The sequence below is a fragment of the Narcine bancroftii genome, chromosome 5 (genome assembly GCF_036971445.1).
Source record: "Narcine bancroftii isolate sNarBan1 chromosome 5, sNarBan1.hap1, whole genome shotgun sequence".
Taxonomy (NCBI): domain Eukaryota; kingdom Metazoa; phylum Chordata; class Chondrichthyes; order Torpediniformes; family Narcinidae; genus Narcine; species Narcine bancroftii.
The window spans coordinates 15,372,062-15,385,814 of NC_091473.1; the positions used below are offsets into that span (position 1 = coordinate 15,372,062).

At 42.3% G+C, this 13,753-nt stretch overlaps 1 protein-coding gene across 3 annotated transcripts in view; it reads right to left on the reverse strand.

Annotated features, from left to right (window-relative positions):
• LOC138763159 (E3 ubiquitin-protein ligase RNF123) overlaps positions 1-13,753 on the reverse strand; it is a 377,998-nt gene that overhangs the window by 280,071 nt on the left and 84,174 nt on the right. For all 3 annotated transcript variants that reach the window (XM_069936874.1, XM_069936873.1, XM_069936875.1), the window contains exons 18-20: positions 11,813-11,874; positions 7,514-7,585; positions 5,261-5,381 (exon numbers count right to left, since the gene is read on the reverse strand). In XM_069936874.1, coding sequence (XP_069792975.1) covers positions 5,261-5,381; positions 7,514-7,585; positions 11,813-11,874 — 255 coding nt within the window. The remainder of the gene's footprint in view (positions 1-5,260; positions 5,382-7,513; positions 7,586-11,812; positions 11,875-13,753) is intronic.

A 13,753-nucleotide genomic window follows, 5' to 3' on the forward strand; every position in this document is an offset into this window, starting at 1 on the left:
AAAGCCCTTTCCTGCTCACGGTGTCGAAGGCTTTGGTGAGGTCAACAAAGGTGATGTAGAGTCCTTTGTTTTGTTCTCTGCACTTTTCTTGGAGCTGTCTGAGGGCAAAGACCATGTCAGTGGTTCCTCTGTTTGCGCGAAAGCCGCACTGTGATTCTGGGAGAATATTCTCGGCGACACTAGGTATTATTCTATTTAGTAGAATCCTAGCGAAGATTTTGCCTGCAATGGAGAGCAACGTGATTCCCCTGTAGTTTGAGCAGTCTGATTTCTTGCCTTTGTTTTTGTACAGGGTGATGATGGTGGCATCACGAAGATCCTGAGGCGGTACCGCACGGATGGCAGTCTCTTCAATCTGAGGCGCCTGCAAGCTCACACCAAGACACAAGAGAAACTTGTCCGTGAACTACTCTTTGCAGATGATGCCGCTTTAGTTGCCCATTCAGAGCCAGCTCTTCAGCGCTTGACGTCCTGCTTTGCGGAAACTGCCAAAATGTTTGGCCTGGAAGTCAGCCTGAAGAAAACTGAGGTCCTCCATCAGCCAGCTCCCCACCATGACTACCAGCCCCCCCACATCTCCATCGGGCACACAAAACTCAAAACGGTCAACCAGTTTACCTATCTCGGCTGCACCATTTCATCAGATGCAAGGATCGACAATGAGATAGACAACAGACTCGCCAAGGCAAATAGCGCCTTTGGAAGACTACACAAAAGAGTCTGGAAAAACAACCAACTGAAAAACCTCACAAAGATAAGCGTATACAGAGCCGTTGTCATACCCACACTCCTGTTCGGCTCCGAATCATGGGTCCTCTACCGGCACCACCTACGGCTCCTAGAACGCTTCCACCAGCGTTGTCTCCGCTCCATCCTCAATATCCATTGGAGCGCTTACACCCCTAACGTCGAAGTACTCGAGATGGCAGAGGTCGACAGCATCGAGTCCACGCTGCTGAAGATCCAGCTGCGCTGGTTGGGTCACGTCTCCAGAATGGAGGACCATCGCCTTCCCAAGATCGTGTTATATGGCGAGCTCTCCACTGGCCACCGTGACAGAGGTGCACCAAAGAAAAGGTACAAGGACTGCCTAAAGAAATCTCTTGGTGCCTGCCACATTGACCACCGCCAGTGGGCTGATAACGCCTCAAACCGTGCATCTTGGCACCTCACAGTTTGGTGGGCAGCAACCTCCTTTGAAGAAGACCGCAGAGCCCACCTCACTGACAAAAGGCAAAGGAGGAAAAACCCAACACCCAACCCCAACCAACCAATTTTCCCTTGCAACCGCTGCAATCGTGTCTGCCTGTCCCGCATCGGAGTTGTCAGCCACAAACGAGCCTGCAGCTGACGTGGACTTTTTACCCCCTCCATAAATCTTCGTCCGCGAAGCCAAGCCAAAGAAAAGAAGACTAAATACCAATAATATCTTTATATAAAAACTAAAATCAACGTATATAGGCCCTCCAATAAAAAAATCACAAATTAGAAATTAAAAAGAAAATCCCCCCTCCAAAAAAAAACTACCAAAAGGTAGTAATCCCCTAAACAAAAATTGGGTGTGGGTCACCCACCAGTGGCTGATGACTAGTAAAGAACTTAGTGCAGATCTCTCCGTCCCCAGCCAAACAGTCAGTAACATCAAAATATCATAACAAAAGAAAAAAATAGAAAAAGAAAATTCTTCTTTTCATCCAGAAGATTCCAATCTCGAAGATCCCATTTCAGAAGGAGGTAGACTCCTTCCATTCCTGTTTTTCCCATTTCTCCCATTTCTTCCGTTTCCACAGCTACCAAATTTTTCTTTAGGAGATAATGGTGGACTACATCTTTGTCCTCTTATATCTAGCAATGAATCAGCAAAAATCATTGCTTCACGATCAGTTTCAAAAAACCGAAATTGATAGTCTCCGTAAAACACCTTCAACACTGCAGGGTAACGAAAAGTAGACTTATAACCTTTACGCCACAAAACTTCTTTAACTGGATTGAATCAACATCGACGTTGAATGACATCTTGAATTAGATCAGGATAAAAAAGGACTCTGCTATTCTGAATCAATAATGGGGTTTGTCGTTGTCTCATATTTTGTACTGCAAGTCGAAGTATTGCTTCTCTATCCAAATAACTCAAACCTCGAATTATTACTGGTCTCGGTGGTTGACCAGCTGAGGGTATTCTTCTTAAAGGTCTTTCCAGTGCCAATCCCCCAGAGAAAAATTCTTGCCCTAATATTTGCAGAATCCAGTCTTTAAAAAAACAAAGAGGATCTTGCCCTTCTATACCTTCTGGCAAACCAACAATTTTCACATTATTCCTTCTGCTTTGATTTTCCAAATAATCTATCTTTCTTTCTAGCTCCTTCTCACGTTCTCCTAATTCTATGACTGATTTAAATCAGTAAAACTCAGCTCTGCTCTCTCTGACATAGTGGCAGAACAAGGTAACTCCAGCTCCTGCTGCAACTCAACAGAAGGCATTTTAAGTTTCACTGCGGGTCTGGCTCCCAGCGACGGCACCCCGACTTCCTCAGGGGGTCACCGCTGGTCTCCCCCCGTATCTCATCGTTTTCTCATCAATTTGCGAAGAAAAACTATTTCTTCAGATTGAAATGCTACCTGATGCATTTCCAACAATGGAGTCGTCTTCCTGCGTGCTCCCTCCATTGAAATCGAAAGGCTTTCCAAATTGGGGTCCACTTCTTGGGAACACACACCTTCTTCCGGAGAATGGGTAATTCCAGCGCCATCCTTCATTTGGTGAGCAATAGATTTTTTTTCAGCCCCCACAGGCGATCTTTGGGGTTTAGACAATGAAGAGATTGAGCCTGGGGCTGTATCAAGTCATTTAGGCCCCAGATCTTCAGCACTTCGAAAATGCAACTTCTTATGAAATGAGGTTTAGTCTTTTTTACCATTAGGGGCTATAATAATTCCTTAATACTTTAAACTAAAATTTTAAAAGTTCAAACTTGAAAACAAAAGGTTAAAAAACGGGTATTTAAAAGTCTGGCCAGAGAGGTCGAGATTGCATGTCTAGACTCTACGCCATCTTGCCACGCCCCTGTTACACTTGACTTCCTGTGAATGCTGTGTGGCCTGCTGAGTTTCTCCAGCACGTTTGTGTTTTGCACGCAACCCAAGCATCTACAGACTTTCTTGTTTAACTGAATGGAGAGATGCTCTTGCCACTGAAGGACAGGTACAAGTCAAACAACCCAGCACTACAGAAGAAATCTTGGTAATAACCTGCTCATGGCCAGCAGGGATGCCGAGAGGTAGGACCAATCCAGGCTCGAGTCCCAAATGAACCTCACAGATACCAGGCAGAATTGCAACAACGGCAGATCCCTCCCATGCAAGCTCTGTGCATTCAATGCTTGCTTTAAGCAGGAGGCCAGCGAGCCAGTGGCATATGCTTCTTCCATCTCAGCCAAAACCGCACCCACAGTCACCATCAATGACTGATTAGCCTTCTGGAGAGCAAAGCCGTGGAAAGGGACTGGAACAGATGGAGTCTCCATCTCCATCTACCTGGAGAACTCACAGATATCTTCAACCTCTCTCTCTCTCTCTTTGAGGCCTGCTTCAAGAGGATAACTGTCAACCCAGTGTTGAATGAAAACAGTTAAACTGGCCAGTGGCTCTGACATCCACCATGATGAAGAGCATCGAGAGGTTGGTCACGACTCACATTAACTCCAGCATCTAGTCCATCCTCAATCCTCTCCAATTCACTTATCAACAGGTCCATTTCTCAGCCTTGGAACATATGAATAAACAAGAGCACCTATGCCACACTACTTCTCATTGAGTATAGATCTGCCTTCAACACAGTTTTACCTAACAAACTCAACCCCAAACTCTATGACCTTGACCTCAGCACCTCCTCCTACAGTTGATCCATGGCCTCTTACCCCCGTGGGCTGCAATCAATGAGGATTACCGACAGCATTTCCTCCTCCATCATCTTTAATACTAGGGCCATGCAAGGCTGTGTACTCAGCCCTCTCTAATACACCCTGTACAGCCTTGACTGTGGCCAAACACCACTCCAAGTCTAGAAATTCACAGATGGCACCACCATTCTCAGCAGGATTTCTAACAATGATGAGGTAGAGAATGGAAAGGAGATAGAGGGACTTGGTGCTACAACAACAACCAACCTCTCCCTCAATGTCAGTGAGATGAAGGAGCTAGTTACAGACATCCAGAAGAGGGTGGAGCTCATTTGCCAGTCCACATCAACACTACTGAGGTAGAGATTGTAGACAGCTTTAAATTCCTAGGAGTAAATGTCTCTATTGACTTGGAGGCACACAGGAAACTGAAGATGCTGGAATCAGAAACTGAACAAACTGTTGAAGGAACTCAGTGCATCAAGAAGTATCAGTGGAGTAAAAATGGTCGCAATTTCAAGACAAAATTCTTTATTAACTCCTTATCAGAGTTTTGGCTCAAAACATTATCCATTCTTCAACACATTGGTCAAGAAAACCTGAGGAAGTCCACCATGTCACCATAACTTCTACATGTCCACCAATGAAAGGATCCTGTCAGGGTGCATCACTGCTTGGGACTTAAACTGCAGGGGTAAGTGAACACAGCTCAGTCCATCATATACACCTCCCCTCTATTCTATAAAGTCCTCCTACACTTGCCTTGAAAAAGCAACAACCACATTAAAAGACTCGCCGCACCTCGGCCACACACTCTTCACTGCCAGAAAGAAGATTTGCAAGTGTGAGATCGTGTCCCACCACATTCTTGGACAGTTTTTTTCCCCACTGTTATCCGACACCTAAATGAACCTCATAATAAAATTAATTGTTGCCATTGCCTTATACCAAAGGATCTCTCTCTTACTCAGTCTGACTTGCTGTATGAGATGTCTAGCTGCACTACTCGCAAAACAAACTTTATCACTGCACCTTTGTACTCTTGATATAATCTTGAAATGGCAACCTTTATTCTAAGAGTATACCCGTGAACTATCCCTCACCAGAAGGAATATTTTCATGGCATCCATACCAATAAGAGATGCAGAATTTTATGCCCCTGTAAGATTACACCTCACTCTTGCATACTCTGATGAGAACAGGTAATCAGCCTAATTGTTCCTCATCTGATCACAGAATAAACATGTGACAGCTTCTAGGAGGAAGATTATGCTTGGAAGAGAGCTGTAGGTGCTTATCATTCATAATGCACATGACAAATACTGGCCACACCACCACACATGGTGAAACATGCTCCATACCTTCACTGGGTATTGCTGATGGATTCCTCAGCCTGTACTCATCCCAATAACTTCGCAAAGCAGCAGTCAGTCGATGCAAGAAGCAGAGCATATATTCAGGAGGGCAGAGAATGTTTGGATTCTGCGAAGGAAGAGAAGAAGTTCTTGTTGAGTAGTGAATAATGGGCAGCAGGATAAAGACAAATCCCACCACTTCTGGATACTTGGCCCCCTCAAAGGGGTCCATGTTGTTTTATTTTCCTCACAATATTCGATCCCTGTGCGGTTCGACATTAGAGGTCCAGGAAGCCCCTCTTTGAGACCAAAGGCAGGCAGAAGAGAGTGTGGGGGACAGAGAGTGACAAAAGAGGTAAATATCAGTGAGAGGAGAGATGGGAAAGGATAATGGAGATGAAGAAGGCAGCAGGGAAGTCCTGAGCATTGGGAGTAAGAGGTGGGAAGCTGGCTGGAGGGTGAGTGGTCCAGAAGAAAGGGAAACCCAGTGGAGTCATTGGTACTGGATGTGGGTGCTGAGTAGTGGAAAACATGGGACGATCTAAGGATAAACTTGTGAGACCAAGGGGAATGTGTCAGGTAAGAAGGGAGACCGAGCTCTCAAACTGGCAAGAATCACAGTGCCCTGATAGTCGTCCTCTACTTTTCTAACATCAATTTGATGGATGATTGAAATATTGCAATGCACAAACATACTGGAGAAACTCAGCAAGTCATCTTTTTCACCAGATTACTGTTATTCTCTACTTCCCCATTCCTTAGCAATACCAGGTTGATTTCTGAGATTTTTTTTATTCAGTCCTCAGGGCCAGACTTGAGCTCTCTCCTTTGGATAAATACTATCTTTAACTTCTTTGGTTTATAATTGGTGACCACTTTCCTGTTGTTTCTTGAAACTTGAAGCAACAAAGCACATTGTTAACCTCTTGATGTAGATTCCTATTCTACCAAAGCCAACTTATACTCAAGCCCTTTAAAGTTTTCCTTTGTTTATATTTAAGACCTTGGTCCAAGATACAACCACTTAAAATCATAATATAAAACTTTATCAGATTAAGATAATTGTTTCCTGCATGCTCCTTACGACAAGATTATTAATCAATATTTTTGGTTGTGCTATACTATATCTAAAATGGTCTAGTCCAAAGATGGCTCCTCAGCATAATGATCAAGAAAACCATTTTCTATACACTACAGAAGTATGTAATGTATATTACCACTGTTATTTGGCTTTCTCTGACTGAAGTCTTCTTGTTACATGTATTAATTTTTTGACTCCTGTTATCCCCTGCACGAGATGGGGGGACTTAATGGTTTTCAATCAATAATTAACTAAACTGTTTGATTTTCCAAACAAAGATCCTCTCATTATTGCCATTATTCCATTTGTCATTATCAAGACTAAGTTTCCTCATAGTCTATTCTCTTTAATTTCCTAAATCTCCCTTTACCTGATTGTGACCACTACCTTCCCCAAACGAATATTCATTTCAAAGCTTTATGTTGGTGACTGTATTTGGTAGGACATTAGGCCCAGCTCAATTCATGTGAACTCTTGCTTTCCCCAATATTGTTACGTGTGTCTCACTAATTAAATTGATTTCTCCCACATCACTTGTCGAACCATGCATTCAACTCCTTGATGTTACTGGTCCATAAACCCTAGAGTACAGAAACAGGACCTTCAGTGCATCTAGTCCATGCCAAACTATTATTCCCCCTCATTCCATCAACCTCCTATGCCAAATAAATGTGATTTTATGATGAGATGAGATAGAAGCAGAGATGGCTCAGACTCAGACAGTGTCATGGAGGTGAATACTGATGGCCTTAGTGATGAGGAGAAGACATGGTCAGATATTAGCTCTACATCAAATGGAGAGTCAATTCGATTAGTGGCCTGGTCCAGCCTTGGGTATTGGTGGTGGAACAATGGAGGAAGTTGGTGGTTACAGGACTGCATTCATGGCAGAGACCAAAATAATTCCCTTTGTTTTTCCACTGACCAATTGGTTGAAGTTTATGCTCATTAAATCTTAGCACCAGGCAAAAAGCAATACAAATCTGAGGAAGCATATGAACAAAAGGTTAAGCAGTCAGTGGACTCAAGGAAAGTGATGTAGAAGGTTAGGACTTAAAGTGGAGATTGGAAGAGACCAAGGAGAGGTCTCTCAATGCCATGCTAAATTATCATAAAATTCCCAAAACAGATTTGGTTAGAAACTGAGAACCAGTAACAACTTGTTAAAGAGCACTCACCCCTCGATTGTTGGCATTCTCTTGTAAAAACCTTCTGAATTTATTCAGGAAAATATATCTGGATGCTTCACCCTGAAAGGAAAAGATTGAAACATTTTGTGTGTTGAACTAAATTTTTAAATCATTTGGTTAGTCTTAGCTTGCAACTGGATGGACGTTCAAATTCTCTCCGGGAGAGTTTCATTAAAAACTTCAGGTCCTACCCATCACATCTAAAGTCTACCTGCATTTTAGCAACTTCTAAAATATCTCCACCAAATCCAGCAACTGAGTTGGGCTTTATTAACATTAACTTGCTCTGAACTCCTGTGATCATGCTTCACTAACACTGTGGCATATGTTAAAAAAGCTAGCTGTCAGTTAGTTAATGAAGAGAGTAACCTACTGTTGACCTGTATTTCGATGAGCTTGAATACAAGGAGATTGGTGATGGTTTGGACACTTAATCAGACACTATTTAAAGCTCAGTTTCAGTATCAGATCTCCAGTGCGTTACATTAAAGGGTATAGTCTAGATTCTCAGATTGATGCCAGTGTGGAAAGGGTTAAATTATTAGGCTCTATTGAATAAAACTGTTTCAAATAAAATGTTTAAAATGATGAAAAGATTTGTTATGGCAGAGAAACTGCTGGTCTTGGGGTAGGAATCCCTGATAAGGATGCCACAAACCTATAGAAGAGCTGGACCACTTTGGGAGTGGTTGGCTATTTGAAAGTAAGCTGCAATATCAATTATATATTTTTGTTTGAAATGGATAGTGATGGATCCAAGACACAGAATTAAAGCATGGACCATGATGATGAAAATACATGGGCAGAGCAGCCCCAAAAGCTGAATGACCAACTTGCATTCATTCATGATTTATTTTTCCCCTCAGTAAACAAAAGGAGGCTGAAGGGACTCGCAGGTGATGGAAAGAAAAGGACAGAGTGTTGGTTTGGAATCCCTTTGAGTCTCAAAGGAGGCTGACGAATCCAGCATCTGCTGTTCTTGTTTTTCTCTTTATTATCACCTAATGTTCTATTAACAACCTATTTCTGCCATTGCATGAATATTAAATCCTTCCCCACATCAGCATTTTACATGGCATAGGGGGAGTCTATATCACCTCCCAGAACAGTCCCATTAATTTAACTTCCTCATTTATTTTCCTGCCACTCACACTCATACATGGCCATCAACACAACATTAATTCTTCCAACAACCATCCTGGGGTCATTTACAGCAGCCAATTAACCTACCAACCCACTCTGGAATGTGGAGAAAAAAAAGAGCGCCTGGAAGAAATCCACAAGCAAACAGAGAGAAAAAGCAAATTCCACTCATATCCCCAGAGGTCAGAATTCCATCTGAAGTGGTGGAGCTATGATACAGTTATGCAATCAGTCGTGCTCTCATGCTGACTATCTATACTTCTATTAACGAACCAGCATAACCTCCAACTGATCCATTCCCATGTATGAAGATTTCTGCAACTGATTCTTTCAAATTCCTATTCTTCAGTACCAAACTATTCCAGCTCTTTGTACTCTGGACCGTCCACTGATCAAAACCATAGATAATTTTGGAGACACGCAAGAAACTGCAGACACTGGCATCTGGAGCAATACATAGTCTGCTCGAGGAACTCCATGAGTCAAGCAGCATCAGTGGGAGAGAAAGAACTGTCAGTCTTTCAGGTTAGAACCAGGAGACCTGATGGAGGGTTACAACCTGAAACGTTAACAATTCTTGTTCCGCCACTGATGCTGCTCGACCCACTAAGTTCCTCCAGTAAATCGCATGCTGCCAATTGATCGTTTCTCTCCTCCCATTCAAAATCTCTTGAAAAGGACCTCTCTGGCAAGCCTTTGCTCATGTCATCAAATGCTTTTCCTGCTGCCAAGTAGAGTTCATTTTTGGCCTCTGGAATACTCTGCACCATTTTGCTGAGATAATGGTAGTGTACTGATGTTTAACTGCCAGTGTGCAAACCAAAGCTTTCACAAAATGTGAAAGAAACACGGCATGACAACACTTCTTCCAAATCATGAGTGAGTACCAGTAAGAAATAAGTCATTAACACAACACGAACCACTCAGAAAATACTGGGCATCCTAACCCAGAATACAGTGCAGATTTGTGATATTCAGTTCATTACCCTCTAATAGCACAAACCATCCAGAAAATAATATTTTTTTTAAAATGCAACCATCCTTCCACAAGGTGTTCAGAATAAGGCTATGATTGACTGATGATTTTGGCAAGGTGCAAGGACAAATAGTTATTGAGGGCCATTTCCATCCAGCACGCAGCATATTTAACCCACTACCTTCAAGGAGGAGGTACAGGAGAATCAAAATCAAGACTGCCAGGCTGGGAAATAGCTTCTTCCTACTGGCTGTGAGATTGATGAATGGTATCCTGTAGTGTACTCACCACACTTTTTTTTTAATATATTTTAAATTATATCTTTATGTATATATGTGATTATCATGTATAGTAAAATCCCCATTATCTGGCACCTATGGGGATCACATCTGCAGGAAATGCAAATGTTATGGTTGACTGAGACTCACTCTTCTAATGCCTAACTAATACATCTGCATTAAGCACACACCTTTTAAAAGAAAAAAGTCAGTGCAAAATGTAAATTTTTTAAAAATCACTATTGTAATTTTTAATTACATAATGTTCACTTTCATCAAGTAATTCCCATAACTTACAAAATTTAAATTCAAACCCCAGTCACTGGCACTCGAACAGCACGATGGTAACTGTGCTGCTGTCATAATGAACCTTCTCTCCCAAGATTACAGATAAACGCACTAATATACCTGATACTAATAAAAAATAAAGACTCTTATTCAACAGAGATATGGAAAATTTTGGGAGAGTCATCCCAGTGGCAAGCAGCATCAACCAGCTCCTCATCCTGGTGTCCCGGTCAGACCTTCGGCACAATCAGACTCACCTCCATCCAAATGTTCCAGTCAGGCCTCGGTGCAACCCAACTCACCTCCACACAAGTGTCCTGGCCAGGCCATCGGTGCACCTTCCTCACACTGACAACCTGACTCACCTCCACGCAAGTGTTCCGGTCAGGCCCTCAGTCCACCTTCCAGATGTTGACCACCTGACTCACCTCCACACCAGTGTCCCGGTCAGGCCCTCAGCACCCCTTCCTTACGCTGACAACTGGCTCACATCCCTGCAAGTGGTGACAGTGAAAAGAAACCACACACATAAAGTGGTCATTGCTATTTCAGCAAGGCAAACCTCCATGTGTCCAGCGAAGTTTCAACGCTCAGGGCCCATCTGCCCAGTCTTATTTATTTGAATGTATTTTTTTGCCAGTTGTTAAAGTTTCCAGTTGATTGATTTCCAGATAACAGGGATTTTACTGTATTGTGCATTGTGTATGTACCAGAGAAATGCTGTTTCATCTGTTTGTGGATGAACAGATGATAACAAACTTGAACTTGCTTTCAAGGGAAGGGGATAGAAAGAGACAGGAAAATAAATCAGTTCTTGTTACTAAGATTACAGCAGGAGATGGAAATAGATCCGAAAAACATTTATTTAAAGCAAAAATTATCTCCAGCCTTGCAATAGGATCGACAGCAAGTACATCAGTGATTGGTGTTTATTGACATGGGAAATAGGAGCAGAAACAGCTGGACATACTCAGCAGGTCAGGTAGTACCTGTTAGAGAAAGAGAATTGATTTTCAGGTCAATTACCTTTCATTAGAAATCGGGAAAGGGGAGGGGAAGAACTGGTTTTGAGAAAGAAATAGGTGTGTGGAAGAAATCATAAGCAAAGGGGAGAGAACAATACAATGCTCGCAGAGAGGCTGCAGATGTGCCTAGGAAGGAATATAAACAGTCCATGGTGGGTTTAAAATAATATTGATAGTGTTAACAGGTACTACAGATCAATGTAAATAATGTGTGGTGCAATCCGCATGGGAATCGAGAGAATAAGCATTGTTCCACATGGAAATATAGTCTGTACATATTAAGATCCACACAAGTGTGGATACTGAGCAATGAATTCTGCACAAGAATGCAGACTACTGGATTTGCACTGGTTTCTAAACTGAAATACAGGTAGAGATTTCTGCATCTAAATATACACTGTAAGCAACAATTTGAACACAGGAATGATTATACACAGTGTGCATTGGGTATGGGCAGGAATACAAGCAGTTTGCTTGAAACTGAAGTTTACAGAGAGTGCTGCATATTACACAGAAACTCAGGGCAGTGATTTCTTCCGTACGAATATCGACGGTAGGGTGCGTAGTTAATTCTCACCAAGCCTCTGTCCCTGTTGTTGAGAAACAACTTCAGTGTTTGAATCTGCAGTTCTTCCACAACTACAAAACAAAACATGGCAGATCATCAGGTGACAATCCTTTTATATTTCACACCAGTTCTTCAATTGTATAACCACAACATTAAACCTTCCAATGGGCCAGCAGTTTGTTGATGACACCGTCGCTGTAACAATGAGGTACAAAGCACCAGGCAAGAATGGGTACAGAGAGAGGGATACAGTGAGACAGGAAAGAGAAGGAATGATCTCATCATGGACAGAGACTGAGCAGAACACTTTGTAGAGCTGCACCATCACTGCCCTGTCCTTGAAATGAGCTCCCTTTCCAAGCAGCCTGAAGAGCTGAAAAGCTCCACTTACAAATCCTTCAAGTTCATCAGCCACATCAGAGGAGAGGAAAGCATACCAGCAGACCTCGGTGTAATCATGACCATCTTCAAGGAAGGAGACATCCGACTGTGATCACCACAGAGCATTTGGCCTGCTATCTGCCCAGACTATTACCTGAAGATGCAGTGGTCGTGATCTTCACAACAGCTCCAAAAAAAATCCAGGATTCCCCTCCATGGCTTGGTTCTATCTCACTAAAGCCTACGACTCCATAAATTAAAAGAGACTTAAATAGGGCTCAAAGAATCATTGAGGACCATTTTCACTCAGCACACAGTATCTTTGACCTACTACCATCAAGGAGATGGTACAGGAGCAACAAAAACAGGATTGCCAGGCTGGGTAATAGTTTCTACCCACAGGTTGTGATATTGATGAATAGTATCGAAAACTAATTTTATATATTTATTATAAATTATATCTTCGTGACTATTATATGCTGCATACCATATGTATATGTGTGTTCACCGAGGCCTGAAGAAATGCTGTTTTGTCTGGTTGTATATGTACAATCAGATAAATGAACTTCAACCCAAACAATCCTCAGATTCTACTGCCCACAGAAAGTCATCTCTATCTTGCGTCTGATCTACGCAAACCACATAACTAGGTCTACAACGGAGCCAATTTCAGAGAAGACCACTGTCATACAAGTCCATATCATTGGTTCAATCTTTTATTTAACCTTTCTTCCTGCAATATCATGCTTTGCTTCCATCAGACTCCTTGCAAGAGTGGAGCTCATTTTCAGAAGTCTTGGGAAACCATTCAATCCATTATGACCACATTTAAGAGCCAAGGTCATCCAAACCTTGGTGGTAAAGCTGCAGGAGCCAACCAACATGCTTCTCCATACACTGGAAGTCTGAGCTCTGAGACAATGTTCCCTCATTCAGTGATGCAGATTTAATAGGTTTTACATTCAACAGAGCATCATAAAGATTCCCTACTACCTGCCTCTGCTGCACAACAGTATCCTTCGAAGATCAAGTTCACATCAGCCACTTGCCATATCTCAGCAAAGGCAAACAATGATGAAATTCGCTATTGTCCTTAAAGTGCCAGCACAGCCTTTGGTTGAGAGAGGAAGAAGGTATTTGAGAATCAAAACCTCACACCTGATACAACACCCTTGATCCACTGAGGAACAATAATCCTTGCCCTTCTGTATGATTCTAAGATTCAGACTACCTTCAGCAGGAACCTTAAGGCACTAGAAAAGTACCACCAACTAATATATCTGTACATTATGAACTAACAAATTTAGTGGATAGAAAAGCAAATATTAGAGTTCTGTCCCAGGGCAACATCTCCGTAGCTTTCCCATGTAGACACCAGATTTCAGAATTGCACTCCCTATTCTCTGCTTTTACAAGCTGCATAGGGGAAAAGATTCAAGAGGAAAAGCTTGCTTCAAATAATTCTATATTTTACTGCTGTAAATTCCTCAAATATGATTGTTTAACCAGCTTTTGTCAATGGGGGCCCTATGGCACCCCTCTGGGGACAGAGCACGATTAAGTAAAAGC